The sequence below is a fragment of the Passer montanus genome, unplaced genomic scaffold (assembly GCF_014805655.1).
Source record: "Passer montanus isolate IOZ18808 unplaced genomic scaffold, ASM1480565v1 scaffold15, whole genome shotgun sequence".
Classification (NCBI taxonomy): domain Eukaryota; kingdom Metazoa; phylum Chordata; class Aves; order Passeriformes; family Passeridae; genus Passer; species Passer montanus.
In genome coordinates, this window is record NW_024362051.1 from 14,014,849 (window position 1) to 14,030,900 (window position 16,052).

The following is a 16,052-nucleotide window of genomic DNA, read 5'->3' on the forward strand; positions in this document are numbered from 1 at the left end:
AGTTACAAAAACACAGTAATATTAGGAGATCTTTGGAAAATCAAGCATTTTTCACCCAGCAATTTCCATTAGGTTCATTTTATTTATGCCAAAGCACAGGACAACTTGCTGAAGTTACAACATGTTCCTTTAAGTTCTTCAACCTGTTTCCCATATTCAGTTTTTTGAAATTTCCATCCTAATGTTTTCAAGTCTGGATTTTGACCAAACCATTTTAAAATTATCTTTAAACAAGGAAATGCTTATGTTAATTGTAACGCAACACTGGAAAGTTACATTGGCAGATCTCTCCAATTATTGTTTTTTTCCACAGAAACTCTGGTTATCCTCTGCCCACGAAATGCACGACATCACACAAATCAAATTCCCATTTTGATGTAGCTTTTTTTGGTTTGCTGTTCCCCTTCCCTGCAGGAAAAGCAGAATTACAGAATTGTTTAGGCTGGAAAAGCCCTCCAAGTTCCTCGAGTCCAACCATTCCCGCTGCCCCAAGTCCCCCAAGTGCCACCTGCACATTCAGAGCACCAGGGCTGGGACCCAGCCCTGCCTGGGAGGCTGCACAGCCCTTCCATGGAGGAATTTTCCCAATATCCAGCCTGAAGCTCTCCTGGCACAGCCTGAGGCTGTTTTCCCCTGTCCTGTGCCTTTGGGATTTCCTGAACATTTCCTCCTGCCCGAGTTCCTCTGCAGCCCAGGCACACAAAGGGACCTGGGGACTCTGATCTCCTCATCCTCCTCGCTTTAATGATTTGTGCACATCAAAGCCTGATTAAAACCATTTAAGCACTTCCATCACTGAAATCTCTTTAACGTCTTTTGGAAATTAAATTAAATGCAGAAACAAAAAATCTCTTTGAATGCACAAGGCTGGACAGTTGTGGTCAGGTTTGAGCTTTTATACTCATGTCAGCAGGAATGGGGAAGCACATGGGAGTACACAGTTCTGGGAATCTAATTTATATAAAAATATAGCAGACAACCAATACAAATATCCAGTATTCATTTAAAATCAGACACCTTCAACAGGATCACACCAAGGAAAGTGAACACTAGGAATTTCAAAGGAAAATGAAGTGAAAAACTGAATGACTGTTCAATGGTATGAATTTCCACAGGAACCAACTGTTGAGGGAAATATCTACTCTGGAACAATTTACCTCTGTGAAATCTTAGAATCCCAGCTAAGGACAAGTGGAAAGAGTTTCCTCTGTCTCAGGAGTTTAACTTGTCACTGATCACAAACACTGTTTTCCCAGTGTCTGGTTCTGCAAATTAAACATCCTTTATTTTTCTTCTTAAACTGGAAAATGTCTGTCATTCAAGTGAAGTGTGACCCAACTGCAGTGAGGCACCAAGGCCTGCCCCCACTTCCAGGAGATGACAAAGTGACACCAAAACCTCTCATTTTGCCACCAGAGGTTACAGAGGCAGAAAAGCTCAAAGGTTTGGGATCTGCTTTGGTTTGGGACCTTTTCTGACATTCCCAACCCTCAGGAGGAGCACAACCACCCCAGGGCTCATTTCTGCCCCTCCACGAGGAACCCACCGAGCTGAAGGGAAGTTTCTGGCCCAAAGGACCAAAGGCTTAAAGCTGCATAATGTGGGAATATCAATCCTTCAGAAATTGTAGAGAAGCACACATTATCCTGCCTCTGCTCTCCTAGCTCTTCATGCTCCCAGTGCAGTACTGGGAACAGTGAGAAACTGCTGTGGGGCTGCAGGGGAGCACACCTACCACAGGGAGAGACATGGAATGATAAAACAGCCTCTCCTGGAAAGCAGGATCACTACAGGAGTACACATTAGTGAAAGTACACTCTATTTGCTTAATTATAAAACATGAAAGCAGCACGTTCAAGTAATTTATCAATAAATGTGACATGAATAAAAACTAAGATGAACTGTAAAAAAAAAAAGGCAGTAAAAGGGGGCTCTGAGCTGCCTCATGAGGTGTTGTTTTCCATAAAAAGATGAGCAGGAAGATTTCTCTTAATGAGCTGTTAACAGAAGAAAATTAGTTCAAGACTTCAGGGCAAGCACTTCTTTATTCCAGGTTTGTACAGTATGGAGTATAAGGAGATTTTTCTTCCTGCTGGTACCTGGTGCTACTGGCAGTTCATAACCCAGGTTTTACATTCATCAGCAGGAATTAATGAACCAAGAAAGAACAAGAGACAGGACAACCCAAGGAAAACTCCAAGCACTGGGGAGAAAAGGGGGTGTGAAACACAGAGCTGAAGAAAGCAGGGAGCAGTAACAGTCTGAGAGCCTGGGGAGGTGGCAGACCCCAAAGGAGACACGAGGCCAACAGCCCCCAGCTCCAGGGACACGGAATTGTGGAGCTGTGCCAGGCCAAGCTCTGAGCACAGCTCACCCCAGAGCACCAGCCCTGCTCCACGAAGGGCTCACCCAGCTGGCACCCAGGGCCAGCAGCTGGAAAGGGAACGAAGTGGATTCCTGCAGGACAGAGGCACAGGAGAGCAGCACAGTGCAGCACCGGGGCTGCCTGCGCCCGGGTGACTCGGTGACAGCAAGGAGCACTGGATTGCCCAAGCAGTGACAGCAGCCCTGTCATTTCACAAGCTGCAGAGCATCTCCTTAGTCATTAGTGACTGCAGAGAAGGAACCATCCTGCCAGAGAAGAGTAACTGCCACACAAGTTCTTTCATCTTGACTTTAGCAATTCTATGAACTTGATTGCTTATTTTCTTAGTTTAACACAGTTAGCAAGATATTTTACATAGATCTAACCCTGCTCTAGCTAAATGTAATCTGTTAAAGTTTCTTGACTCATTTCCAGACACTCCCTCTTCATCCTACAGCCTCTCCATCTCCCCACAGCTCGGGGTGTTCTGTTCTCCCAGTTCAGAGGAGGTGACACCAGCCTCATTTTGGTTTGGTACATACTCTGAGACAGACACTGAATGTGAAGGAGGATGGGGAAGGAGGTGGGAAGAGACCTCAAAGCCCAGCCAGTGCCACCCTGCCATGGCAGGGACACCTCCCACTGTCCCAGGCTGCTCCCAACCCCAGTGTCCAGCCTGGCCTTGGCACTGCCAGGGATCCAGGGGCAGCCACAGCTGCTCTGGGCACCTGTGCCAGGGCCTGCCCACCCTCACAAGGAGGGATTCCTTCTGTGCATCTAATCTAAACTGGAGTTTAGGTATCTAATCTCAAACTCAGTTCTTTCTGAGCCTCTGCTGAAGATAACTGTGACACAGTAGCGAGAGAAAGGAAATAGGCTGTACACCAAACCACAGGTGAGTAACAAACTGAAATTATGTGGCCAAGAACAATTACTGCCACAGAAAAGAAACCCCAGTCACCAAAAACTCCAGACTATTCCTACATCCTCACACAGGGGACTCCAAACACGACACTGCAGCTCACACTCCTCCCAGCTCAGCACACGTTGCTGTGGCCCCTGGAAGCTGCTCGAGCTCTCTCCAGTGCCCAAATCTGCCCACGGCAGAGGTGCTGCTTTCCTGGCTCAGCCCTCAACTCTCAGTACTTCCTCCCTCAACACTGCAAATTTCTGATGATCTGGAGCAAAGAGTAAGAGCAGCGATGATGACAAAAGCCCCAAAGTGAGAGGCTGAGCAGGAAGGGAAGGGAGGGAGGCATCAGGACAGCCACGAGCAGCTTTGGCACCTGTGCCAAGCGCTGGAAACGCAGCGAGGGACACGATGACAGCAGTGCCACCATCACCTGGCCAGAGTGCCTGCTGCCAGGGCTGTCTCAGGCAGTAAGGTCACACATGTCCTGAGTCACATCCGACACGGGAGCACCCACGCTGGAAACACCGGGGCAGCAGCACCCGCCGGCAGCCACGGGAGCAGCTGCTGGCAAATGCCAGCCTGGCACGGGCCAGCTGCAGCCTCAGGACACAGTTCTGCTGCAGCTCTTTGTCCACAAGGCCCCCAGGAAGCAAAATCTGTTTGTGCAGACAGAAATGTGGCATCTTCTCAGGAAAGAACGGGGTCGTAACCGTGCAAAAGCATCTGCGCATTCCAGCTTCCCAAAAAAACATCCCAGACATGCAAGCCATACTTCACTGGGGTTTTAGCGTGGCTTTTCAAGCCCAGCTCACTAGAACTGGCAAGAATGCTAAAGACATAAATATGAATGATTTCTCTGGGTTGCTGTGTGGCTTCTCACACAAAAGCTGACCCAGGGGCTCAGCCTCACTCGCTCAGTGCTTGAGACAAGGAGCAAAGTCATAAAACAAGAACTGCAGAGATGTTTAGAGGAAATATCAGGGACCTGAGACAAATTTTGAGAGCAGAGTTGAAATCCACTCTTTTCTTTCGTTGCTGTTAAACTGCACTGGAGTGCTGGGGGCACTTTTGGGTGCCACAATACAAAAAAAAAATAAAAAGCTGATCCAAAGAAGGGACACAGGGATGGGGAAGAGTGTGGAAGGACCAAGAAGGAAATGCTGAGGGCACTGGGGTTGTTCTGCTGGAGAAGAGGAGCCTGAGGTCAGAGCTCATGGAGGCTACAGCTCCAATCTCTGCTCCTGTGGCAGGAACAGGAGCCAGGGAAGGGCTGGGGCTGGGCCAGGGAGGGTCAGGGGGGATTTTGGGAAAGGTTCTTCTCCAGAGGTGCTGGCACTGCCCAGGCTCCCCAGGGATGGGCACAGCCCGAGGCTGCCAGAGCTCCAGGAGGGCTTGGAGAGCACTCCAGGGATCCCAGGGTGGGCTTTTGGGGCTGTGCAGGGCCAGGAGCTGGGCTGGATGATCCTGTGGGTCCCTTCCAGCTCAGGAGATTCCAGGCTTGTCTCACTCCTGAACACAGGAGAGTCTGCTCTCACCCAGAGCTGCAAACACCCCGTGCAGGAGGCAGCAAATGCCAAAAGTCGACATTGACACGTTAACAAAGCCAAGATATTAATAATGCCAAAAGAGAAATTGTCCCTTTTGCTCCTGACCAACAAGACCAGCCCCAGTCCAACCACGGAGAAACTCCAGTGTGACACTGGGATGTCCCACACGGGGAGGCTGGCAGTTTAATCACGTTCCCCTCATCAGAGGAGCCATGAAATGCCCAATCAGGTGCACAACCACTCCTGCAGACACTTCACCAGCCCCTGTTCTGCAATACCCCCCCAGGCTGCAAATCCCCACCTGCCAGGGACCTGAGAGAAGAATTCAGTAGTTGTAAAGGAACGCCAGGAACTGGAAACACACCTGAGAGATCAGCAGCTGGAAGGGAGCCCAGGTGACAAACACACAGAGCAGCAGCAGCTCAGGGACAGGGGGAAGGGCCCACGGGGGCACCGGGGCCTGGCTGCCTCGGCTGTGCACACGGGGTGTTTAAAACCAGAGAAAAGGATCAAACAAGGCTGTAATGAGGTGAGAGATGAGCTGGGGGCACACACCTGCCCCTTTTCGGGCTCCTTTTCCACAGTGCAGCCCTGCCCAGGCTGGGAGCGAGCTTTGGCACAGAGCTCCCCCAGAATTCAGTGACCTCGTGTCCAGAACAGCACCACGGAGCCAGCACCGGTACTGGCTGCACTCCACACCTCGACACCCGCTGGCTTTGTTTGTTCATTCCGAAGGGAAAAAGGCCAATCTCGGCGCGGAGAGCAGGAGCGCTCCTGGCAGGCCGGGTGCCCCACGGGCAGGAGGCTTTCCACAGCAGCGGGGCCGTGCCCGCAGCCCGGCCGTGCCCCCGGCCCCGGGCAGCCCCGGCCGGCCCCGAGCCGGGAGAAGGAACAAAGCCCTGACGTCAATGACCGGAACAGGATTAAACCCGTCCCGGGCCGGGCGGGCCGGTGCCGGCGGAGCCCGGGCCGGCCCCGGAGCGCCCCCGCCCTCCGCACGCTGTCACCGCGGGGCCGAGCCCCCCACCCCACGTGATCCCGGCAGGGAGAGCGCGCGCGCAGGGGGCGTGGCCAGGGCAGGCCCCGCCTCCCTCGCGCGGTGGTGGCGGGAGAGTCGCGCGGCGCCCCCTGGCGGCGGCGGGCGGACGCGGAGCCCCGGAGCCGAAGGGGTTAACGAGGCAGCCCGGGAAGAGCTCCGGTTAACGGGGCTTTCATCGCACCAAAACCGCCCCAGCCGCCAGCACGGCACGCGGAAGGCACCGCAGATGGACCGGGCAAGGCCGGAGTAACCACGGGGGTTACTCTGTAAAATAACAACGCCTCGAGACAAAGTAGCCAGAAAAGGCAGGAAGAAAACAAAAAGCCAGTACAAACATTGTATTTGAAACTAAATTAAACAAAAAAATCTTGATAGCGAAGGGCTTCTGGCTGGAGAACTTCCTGGGGAGCAATCCTGCCCCTCTGTGAGGGAATGCCAGGGCAGCTCCAGCTGAAACCTGCACCAAGCACCACAAATGTTTTAGATATTTGCAGTAAGCCTCTGGTGTTTAATAATTGATTCACTTTCCCATCGAATGGCACATTCACTCCACAAGACTTGAACACCTTTCTGGTAGTTTTATTTACAGCCTGCAGCGTGTTCTGTAAAACACAGGAGTGCTCACAGACAGACACACAACATGGGGATTTTCAAACATTTAAATACGTACAGTTTATTCCAAAGTAAGTCTACACGCTAGTCTTTCCATAAAAATATAAAAAATTGTTTAGTAACTGTATTTAACCTAAATCAGGATACTTGAGAATTCTTCCTCAAGTGATGCCCCCTCCCCAAAAGGGCACTCCAAGGATAAGAAATTCAGGAGACTGCATCACCAAATAAAACACTAACTGCAACTGCTTCAATCCACCAGACAACTCCCACTCTGCATCCAGCAATCCCTGCTCTGCAGCGTGTTTGGATCTGCTTTTGTTGGGTTTGTGGGGTTTGCACTCACTTGCTGCTCCAGGGCCATTCCCACAAGCAAAGAACGAGGGGATTCCTGCAGACTGGAGGCAAAGAACGAGGGGATTCCTGCAGACTGGAGGCAAAGAACGAGGGGATTCCTGCAGACTGGAGGCAAAGAACGAGGGGATTCCTGCAGACTGGCACCCAGCACAGCTGGCAATCCTGCATTCACACATTCCTCGGGAAGCACATCCAGAGGGGAGCACTTTCCCTTGAGACCTTCCCTTCAGGGAGTCTCTTTTTACTGAGCATCCAGAGAGAACAGTGCCCAGCTGTGTTTGTAATGAATTCTCTGGTTTTGCTGCCCATGTAACAGATGGGGATATTCTGCTGGAGCTGTGCAGAACACCCACCCCAGCCCCTGTCTCTGGGGTACACTGAATTTACAGAAAAAAAGGCACAAAGATGAAACTGCTAAAGCAGCAGCAGCCCCGATTCAGTGAGCTGCAGCTCTGCCACACCAGCCCCGTGTCTCAGCAACAGCTCCAGCACAGCACCAAGCACACAGGGCAGGCAAGGGCAGCACAAGCAGACACTGAGCAGGACAAACCTACACAGCTCAGCGGGTGGTGCAGTGCAGACTGGAGCTGGAAGCTGCAGGAAAAGCCACTGGAACACAAGCTCAGCAGCACAGAACCTCAGTGAGGTGGGAGGATCTGTGTGGGACATGGTGGACATTCAGGTTCAACAATGCCAGAGCTCCACAGCAGCACTGAAAAACTTCTGCTTTTAACAGTTTAGAGGATTTTTCTCAATGGAAGTGAAGCTGTCATTAACAGAGGAACAGCACATGATGCACAGCATAATCTGCAACAACAACAAAAAAAAAGCTTTTGCTTTGCAGCATGTAAACATCCAGCTTTAGCTGCTACTGGACTTCAGCTCTTATAAACAAATCTGATGATAGAATTTTTTTTTTTTTTTGGGAGCTAAAAAAGTAAAATCTTCCATAAAAGGATAAACCACAAAAATACTCTCTCAGTAAGTCTCACGTGCCATTTAATCCCTTGCATGTCCTATGAACAACTATGCAGAACACTAAGGAATGGGAGCAGCAGAAGGGTTGACCACTGGCAGCCGTGTGCTCCAGCCCTGGCAGGGCAGTGTCACTCGCTCCAACCAGTCCTGCACCTCCCCAGCTATTTCTTCTTCTTCTTCTTTGGGGGCTCATCCTCAGAGCTGCTGTCTGTGCTGCTGCTGCTGCTGCTGGAGGAGCTGGAATCCGACTCGAAGTCGGAGGAGGAGGAAGAGCTGCTGGAGGAGGGGGAGGAGGAGGAGGAGGAGTTGCTGTCCTCACTGTCACTGTCCGAGGAGGAGGAGGAGGAAGAGGAGTCGTCGCTGTCGGAGGAGGAGCTGCTGGCTGAGCTGTCACTGCTGCTGCTGCTGGAACTGGTCACACTCTTGGACCTGAGAGAGAACAAAGAGCTGAGCACAGCCCTGCCAGAGCCCATCGCACACAGAGCGTTCCCTCTGCTCTGGCGCAATAACCCAAAGATCAGTTATTTGCCTTGAAAATTTCCACACCTCACCACCAAAATTTCCAGGCCTCACCAGCTCAGATGAATCCCTGTGCCCTCCCCTCCCTTCTGCACTCCTGGATTTGTGGATTTTGGCCACTTGAGCAATGGCAGAGTGGCCCCAGGGCGTGACATAACCCATAGGGGAGCAGAGAGGGGCAGGGAGGCAAAGCTGCCCAGGATCCCTGGCCCTGAGCAGGGCCTTTGCTGGCCTGAGTGCCCTGAACCAGCCAAGCCTGGGGGAACGAGCCAGGCTCAGTCCCTGCCTCACCACTGCAGGAGCCAGGGAAGCTTCAGCAGAGATTCACCAAGGTCAGAGCTGCTCCCAGCAAAAACTGTTCTTAGATTACTCCTGGCAGAGGAACCCAAATACCTGCCACTACAGGATGCTTGTGTTTTCCAGGTGGAGGAGAAGGGTGGAAACAAGCCAAGGTTAAGACAGAATGATGAACACAGCAAAGAGGATTTCTGTAGGCTCTGCACTTTTTTTTCATGTTCAGCCCTTCCTGGGGCCATTGTTCTCAAGACCAATGTCTGATTGAGGGAGGTGATATGAATTCCAAGAAAGTACAGTTCAATTCTCCCAGAGATCTTTCCCTGAAGTACAAGACACTGATTCACCTCCCTTCCCACCAAAGGCAATCAAAGAGCATCCCAAAATGTAAATTATGATAATGCAGAATCTTGTTTCCATTAGAAAATTAATGCAGTATTTTTATCAGAGGGTTTGGGTCAATGTAACAGCTCAGGAAGTGCCTGTGTTAAGGTTATTGAAGACTGTGAGGTTTTTTCATCATATCAGCCCTGTCAGCTGACAAATGTGGGTGTGGATTAAGCCACAAAGCACTGAAGTTGTTATAATACATCTGTAATCTGCTGTCTCTGTGTGCAGACACAACGACTGTTCATTACTGATAAATCCACAAGGGCTGCTCAAACACTGACTTGTCTGGGGGAAAAAACAGCACTAAGATGAGGAAAATAAAAAATATGGGAGTAGCACTTTCAATCTGAGCAGTTCCATGAGATGGGCAGGAATGAGAGGATATCCTGAGTAACTGAACTTGCTTTTCCTGATCACCTTTCAGAGAACCCATAGCAGCAACCCATGGACATCCAGTGTTTAGGATTATTCCACTCCCAGAAACATCAGGATATTGCACTTAAAGCTGCCTCTCCCAGAGGAAACAGGCAGGAACTTGTTCTGAGGGGAGGCACCACGTGGGCTGCTGGTACTGACAGCAGGAGGATGGAGATGGGGACAGGTAAAACTCAAAATACCATCTGGGAGTGTGACAGTGCAGAGCCTGCAGGCTGCTGATCTCACATTGGGGGGTTTATCACACCTCTGGAAAGCACAGAGTTTTAAAAGCAGGTACCATTCATCCTCCTCAGGACAAGCTTCCAAGAGTTCTGGTTCTGTGTCCCTGTGAGGGCCAAGTGCTGTTGGAGCCCAGGCTGTGCCCCCAGGCTGGCACCCTGCTCTGCCACCCCAGGGCTTGCCAGTGCCACTGACACCCAAAAGCCACAACTGTGGGCACAGCCACTGCTGGGGCTGAGGAGAGGGGGAAGGAAGGAGCGGGGAAGGAAGGAAGCAGCGGGGAGGGAAGGAAGGAAGCAGCGGGGAAGGAAGGAGCGGGGAGGGAAGGAAGGAGCGGGGAATTGAGGCATTCTGGGTGGGACACAGGCCAAGCAGCGCCTGGAAGGTGGCTCTGTCACCCGAGGTCACAGGGCTCTGCAGCAGCTGCCCTGCCTCAGCCTGTTTTTCTGGTTAGGCCTGAGCTCCCTTGTTAGTGTTTATATCAAAACAAACACACTCTGTGGAAAAGGTTGTGCTCCTCCTGCCAGAACCCAAGCTTTTACAGCTTTATTTTAAATCTGGAACTTATAAATATGCTGGATGGACTCAGGCAGAAATAGGAAGAATTTTATTCCTACAGCAAGATCATGCAGGGGAGGAAAACCAGCAGGGAGAAAAACAGAGAATAAAATTTGGAGAGAATTTAGACAGGGAGGAGTAGAAATTCTCCATATGCCTGTCAGACAAAAGCTGTAACAGCCTCAAAGCAGTACAACCAAAACTTATTGCACAGCTGACTTTTGCAACCCCCTTCCCAAAGCCCTGCTGGAACAGCCAGGGCAGGGCCAGTCCCACCAGGGCAGAGCCAGTCCCACCAGTGCTCACATACCTTTTTTTCTTGGTCTTCTTTTCTGCAGCACTTTCTCCAGCGCTAATTAAGGGGGGAAAAATAATGGCTTTGATTAATGCAATAGGAAAATGAAATAAATAGCAGCACATTGAGGCTGAGTTTCATATTCAAAGGGCACTCAGTCCTGTGCAAAGCAGAGCAAAACCCACCTCTGAGCCAGGGGAGGAAAACCCAGCAGTTCACCCCTAATTTTCTGTGCTATTTGTGCTCTGCTCTCCCTTTTGCCTCATTTTGTACAGACAGCAGGAGCTGGGATGTGAAAGGCACAGGAGAAAAGGACACAAAGAAGTTGTGTGTAACTATATTTAGCAATAAGTGAATTGATTGAAATCAAGGGTAAAAGCTTGACTTAGCCTGTAGCTTTCACATTTCTTTCAAGTGCAAAAAAGAAACAGAAAAGTCCATTTATATTGATGCTTTCCAGCTGTGTGTCTGTCAGGTTCCCAAGTGTTCATCCCCTCACACAGGTTTAGTGGTGTCACAGAAGAAAGTTCTTTGTGTGCCACCTGCAAAATGAGATTTCTGCAATTTTTAATTTTCACACACAAGGTATGAAAACATTATCAGCACACAAGAGCTCTCCTGTGGGCAAGGGGAAGACTCTGACATTCAGATTCCAGCCCCTCCCATCCACATTTACATTCCTAAGGCCTCAAACCCTCTGCAGGTAAGCAGGGGGTTCCCAGGTAGGAGGAGTCACTGTGAGAACAGAATTCAACCCCAAATCCCCTCTGAGGAGACAGACCCAGCTCAGGGAGTGCCTCCCTCTCAGTGTCAGGTGAGGGTTACTCAGCAGTTACTCCAGGAGCTCCTACTCTGCCCAGGCCAGCCCTGCTCTGGACACTCCCTGCCCAAACTGAGGCACAAACCCAGCTCAGGGCTGGGCTGAGCTCCAACCCCCCAGGAACGAGCATCCCTCAGCTCCCTGCTCAGGGCTGGCAGGCACTGGGGCTCACTGACACCTCCAGAGGGGCCACCAGAACCGTGGGGCCAACACCAGGCAAGCACAGGCAGCCTGGAACAACTGGGAAGGGAGTTCATGCTGGAAAAGCCTGGGGGAGGTTATCAGAGGTAAATATTGACCTTTTTAGGCTGGGTTTGCCTCCTGGTTAATGATTCCTGCGTGGCTCTTTAAAGGTGGTGACACAGGCTGTCCAGAGCAGACCTCTGGGACACCCAACTGCTCAAAGGCAAGGAGAACCTCCCAAAGCAAGTGCCACAAAAAGCACAAGTGTGACCCAGGAAGTTGTTTTTCCATGATGGAAAAGCTTCATCCTTGGAAGTGCAGCCCTGGCAGCTGAGGAACAGGATCCTCCTGGCACAGCTGAGGAGCTCATGGTGACAGAAGCCCTGGGAATGCAGCCCCAGGTTGAACTGCAGGTTAAACACTGCTCCCACCTGGGGATGGCTCAGGCTTCCCTTCTCAAGAGGATTTTCCCCAGCACTGCCCCTCACTGAAGAGCCCCAAACCTCCTTTTGTGCCAGACTGGCCAGTCCTGTAACTCCCACACACTGATCCCACACTCAGGCTCAAGCCCAAGGACAGGACAAGGAATTTCACCCTCAATCCACCACCCTCCAGTGGTAACCTGCACAATCCCCCAGAAAAGGGACAGAAAAGCAACAAGGAAATAATCTGAGCCTTAAACTCAAACTGAGCCTAAAAATCTTGAGTCCCTGTAGAGACTCTGCCTCCAAACGGAGCCAAGTGTCAGAGCCCAAGCACTGCTGATCTATCTACAGCACTGGGTGACTCTAATTACACCACAATTACTCACTGGATGAGAATTAATTTCAGAATCAATCACTCTGCATCACTCTCCACTGCAGGCAGGGTTCCAGCTGTGACTCAGAACTGCTGCTGGGCTGGAGCCCCAGCAGCCCTGGCTGAGCTGCCAGCCCTCCCTGTGCCACAGCAGGGACAAGAGCTGGCAATGCTGTCCCCACCTCCCTCCTGGCAGGGGCAGTGCCTGAGGACACGTGGCCAAGCCTCAGGGATTCCAGGTGCCAGGAGTGGCACTGGGACTGACCCTGTCCCTGTGCAGCTCCCAAAACCAAACTGGAGGGGCAGAAAGCACCCTGACACGTGGAATTGCAGGGAAAACTGAGGTGCTGCATTACTTTTGCTTGTTAAAACAATTATTAACCTGGGGGAAGCACTCAGGTACTCCCAGGGCAAAGGGGAAAGGAAATGAGGTGCCACAGGCAGAGCTCTGTTCAGGTTTCTCTGCTCCTTCCCCTTTTGGGTTGCCACAAGAGGAAATAATTGTGCAATCCAGTGAGCTGTTCTCACTCCATGCCTGGGTGTGAGCTGCTGACCCAGCTCCCCCTCAGCTGTGTGACCCTGCAGCTCCCAGGGGCAGCTGGGCCAGGTTCAGCTGCAGCTCTGAACAGCAGATCTGGACACAGGTAAGAATTGCTGCTTTGCTGGATAAACCCACAATAAACCCACAGCTTCCACTGCCCGGGCAGCACAGAAACAACAAATCAAACCACCAAGGAATTCAGGAAACTGCTCCACTACCAAAAGGGCTCCAGCTGACTGAACTTTGGCTCAGTGCACAGCTTTTGTTTCAGACAGGCCAGAACAGTTTTAAATGCATTTCAGATGAGCAGGTGTTGACAAAATTTAAAAATTGATTTTAATTCTCTGGACCTGAGTGTACATATTTCACCTAACACAAATCAGCTCTAACATTAAATCAAGCACACATTCCACAGTCTGGAGAAAAAGATCACAGGAAATGGTCTGGGACAACATCTTTTATTTCAATGACAAACCACACATTTCATCTAGCCAGTCTTACCTCTGTTGCAGCAGGAGCTGCTTTTCTTTCTCCTTAAGGATTTTGGCCAGCTGAGCTGTCCTTGAAGGCCTGTGCAGGTATTTTCTCTTCCCTTTACACTCATAGGTCCAGTGGCCAAACTCTAAACACTTCTGACACCTCACATGCTGCTTGTTTGCCTCCCTAGAAAAAGGTAGAATTGCTTAAGTAACTCATTCCAGCTCTGCTCTACCCTCTACTAAAAACAGTTAGTTTTTTATCATGCAGCTTTAATCAAGCTGTGATTAAACCAGATGCTCACAGGTTTTCTTTTGCATCAGGACATGGGCAGTAACAGCAGGCAAACACAGAATTCAGGCAGACAGATCTTCATTAATTAAAACACTTGCACGTGGGAACAATCACTGCTCACTTTGCTGCTACCCAGCAGCTGCAGGTGGGTCTGGCTTCAGAGAAATCACTGAAATTCTGGTTTAGAGCAAGAGCAGCAGCTTCATTTCCAGCTCCTGAAATGTAACACCCAATTCCAAACTGCCCAACGCCCACCCAGAGCCCAGAACCCTCAGAGGCCCCCAGGCTCCCCAGAAAGCTCCAGGAAAAGCCTGGCACAAGGTTTATCTTTGGGACACTCAGATCCCTGCTCCTCCTGTGCAGAGTGACTCTGGGCAGAGCTCCCTGGCTGCCCCGTCCCCAGCACCTGCAGCAGCAGGGACACTTCACACTCCGGGGCTCTGCTAAAATCCCACGGGCATTTTTAGACATCAGAGGAGGAAAAACTCCTGTTTTCATGCTGGAGCTCTTAAGCTGCTCTTCCGAGGCTCTGCAAAGCTGTTCTGCCCCCTGTCCCAGCTGCTCTCCTCCCTTACAAAGGAGGGAACTCAGCCAGCCCAGGAGCTGCCAAGGTCACAGCCAAAATTAGTCCCGAGCTCAGGGCTGAGCCACTTCAGCTCCCTGCCATCTGCAGGTTTTGTTCCAAGCACCAAAACATGAATTTCTCAAGGCCAGGCGATCTAAACTCTCTGAAAGTGCAGCGGGCTGACGGAGGATGCTCCCAGGTTCCTCCCGGCAGCGCCCAAGGCCAGCAACTCCCCCAGCCCCTGCCCGCCGCTCTCGCGGGACGCCCTGCGCAGAAAGGGCCCCCCGCGACCCTCGAGTCCAAGCCCCGGCGGCGCACGGACACCCGAGGCCGCCGCCGTTTCTCCCCAGCCGTGTTTTGGGGCGGTTTCCCCGCAGCCGAGCTGCGCCCCCTTCCGGGACTCAGCGCAGCGGCGCGGAGGCCGGGAAAGCGCCGGGCGCCGCGGCCCCGGCAGTGCCCGCCGCCCCCCAGCCCGAGCCCGCCCCGCGCGGCGCCCCCGGCCCCACTCACGCCTGTCTGCGGGCAATCAGCCGGTGCATGGGCGTCGCCATCTTAACGGCCGCGCCGGAAGCCAGCGTGCCGCGGGAACGACGGGACTAGCGCGGCCGCGGGGAGCGACGGGACATGCGGCCCTGGGGGCAGAGCGCGGCCGCCATTGAGAGAGTCCTCCGGGGTCATGGCGGATTAGACCTCCAGGGTCATAGAGAGCGAGACCTCCCGCACCATAGAGAGCTCCCCCGCGGCCTGCGCTCTCTATCGCCCCTGCCGCTCCCGCCACGTCATTGCAGCGCCCTGGCCCGGTGGCTTTTTGTGTCCATGTCCCTGTCCCCGTCCCGTCCCTGTCCCTTTCCCTGTCCCTGACCTGTCCTGTCCCTGTCCCTGTCCCGTCCCTGTCCCTTTTCCTGTCCTGTCCCTTTCCCTGTCCCTGTCTTGGATACTTTGCGGTCTGTTCGGTGGGCACTCATCCAGCTCTGACGGTTTAACTTGGAAAGCCATGCTGTCTAATTCTCTCTGATTTGATGGAAAGCTATGAAACCCGAAGGAAAGGAAATGTATCATTTCAGTATTGATTTCCCGCAAATCGCGGAGCTAACGGAGGCGGTGAAGCGGCTGCTGGGCACCGTGGGCAGCACAGGGAGGCGGGTTTGGGAGAGCTGTGCTGTGTGTCGGAGCTGGGGCAGCCTGGCTGCAGGTGCCTGGGTGGAGGGGGTCACAGAGCCCTCTCCTGCTGAATCCCAGAGCAGCCTGGTGAGCCTCAGGTCAGTGAGGGCTATTTCCAGCCCGAGGACCAGCCTGTGACACACAGGGATTATTTTAAGCCCACGCGGGCGGTGGTGTTTGGCTGGCATTAATGAATCCCCAGGCTGAACTGGGGTTGCAGCTCTGAGGCTGGAGCTTTGGCAGGACACTGGGACACACCGTGCTCGTGGATCTGCTGCTTCTGCAGGCCACAGGACCGGGAGGCTGCTGGCTGTGCCAGGACTGCCCACGAGTAAGTGTGAGCAGCTCTGGGGCTGCAGGCTGGGCTCAGGAGTGCCCCTGCCCTGAGTGAAGGCCAGGCTGGGCCCGGGGCTGGCAGGGCCCCTCTGCCCACCTCCCTGCCGTGCCCAGCCAGCAGCCCTGGCACGTCCCAGGGTCCTGTGCCAGCCCGGGGGCAGCCCTGGCGCTCAGATCCCCTCTGGCACCGCGCTCTGCTCCCTGGCTCCCTCTGGAAAAGCCGAGCAAAACACCTGAGAGGGAGCTGGGCTGCACATTCCCCACGCGGGGCAGCAGCCAGGGCAGTCCTTGGCACCGTCTATAACACTCAGGGGATGCCTGGGAGGCTGCAGGGGACAGAGCTCAGGGATAAA

At 52.6% G+C, this 16,052-nt stretch overlaps 2 protein-coding genes across 5 annotated transcripts in view; both read right to left on the minus strand.

The window, feature by feature from the left end:
- The window catches only part of AFF4 (AF4/FMR2 family member 4), a 53,050-nt gene extending 47,255 nt beyond the window's left edge, over nt 1–5,795 (minus strand). For 3 of the 4 annotated variants that reach the window (XR_005626700.1, XM_039701628.1, XM_039701629.1), the window contains exon 1: nt 5,381–5,795. Coding sequence is in view for 3 of the 4 variants with exons in the window: in XM_039701628.1 (XP_039557562.1) it covers nt 5,381–5,553 (173 nt within the window). In the remaining variant the exon portion in view is untranslated. The remainder of the gene's footprint in view (nt 1–5,380) is intronic. The other variant, XM_039701626.1, reaches the window with a different exon arrangement.
- Nucleotides 5,796–6,422: 627 nt separating this feature from the next.
- Nucleotides 6,423–14,926, minus strand: ZCCHC10 (zinc finger CCHC-type containing 10). Its single transcript, XM_039701696.1, has 4 exons — nt 14,713–14,926; nt 13,368–13,529; nt 10,540–10,581; nt 6,423–8,240 (listed from the first exon to the last, which is right to left on the minus strand). The coding sequence occupies exons 1-4, from the start codon at nt 14,751–14,753 to the stop codon at nt 7,973–7,975; spliced, it is 513 nt and encodes a 170-aa protein (XP_039557630.1). The 5' UTR covers nt 14,754–14,926; the 3' UTR covers nt 6,423–7,972.
- Between the last annotated feature and the right edge of the window lie 1,126 nt (nt 14,927–16,052).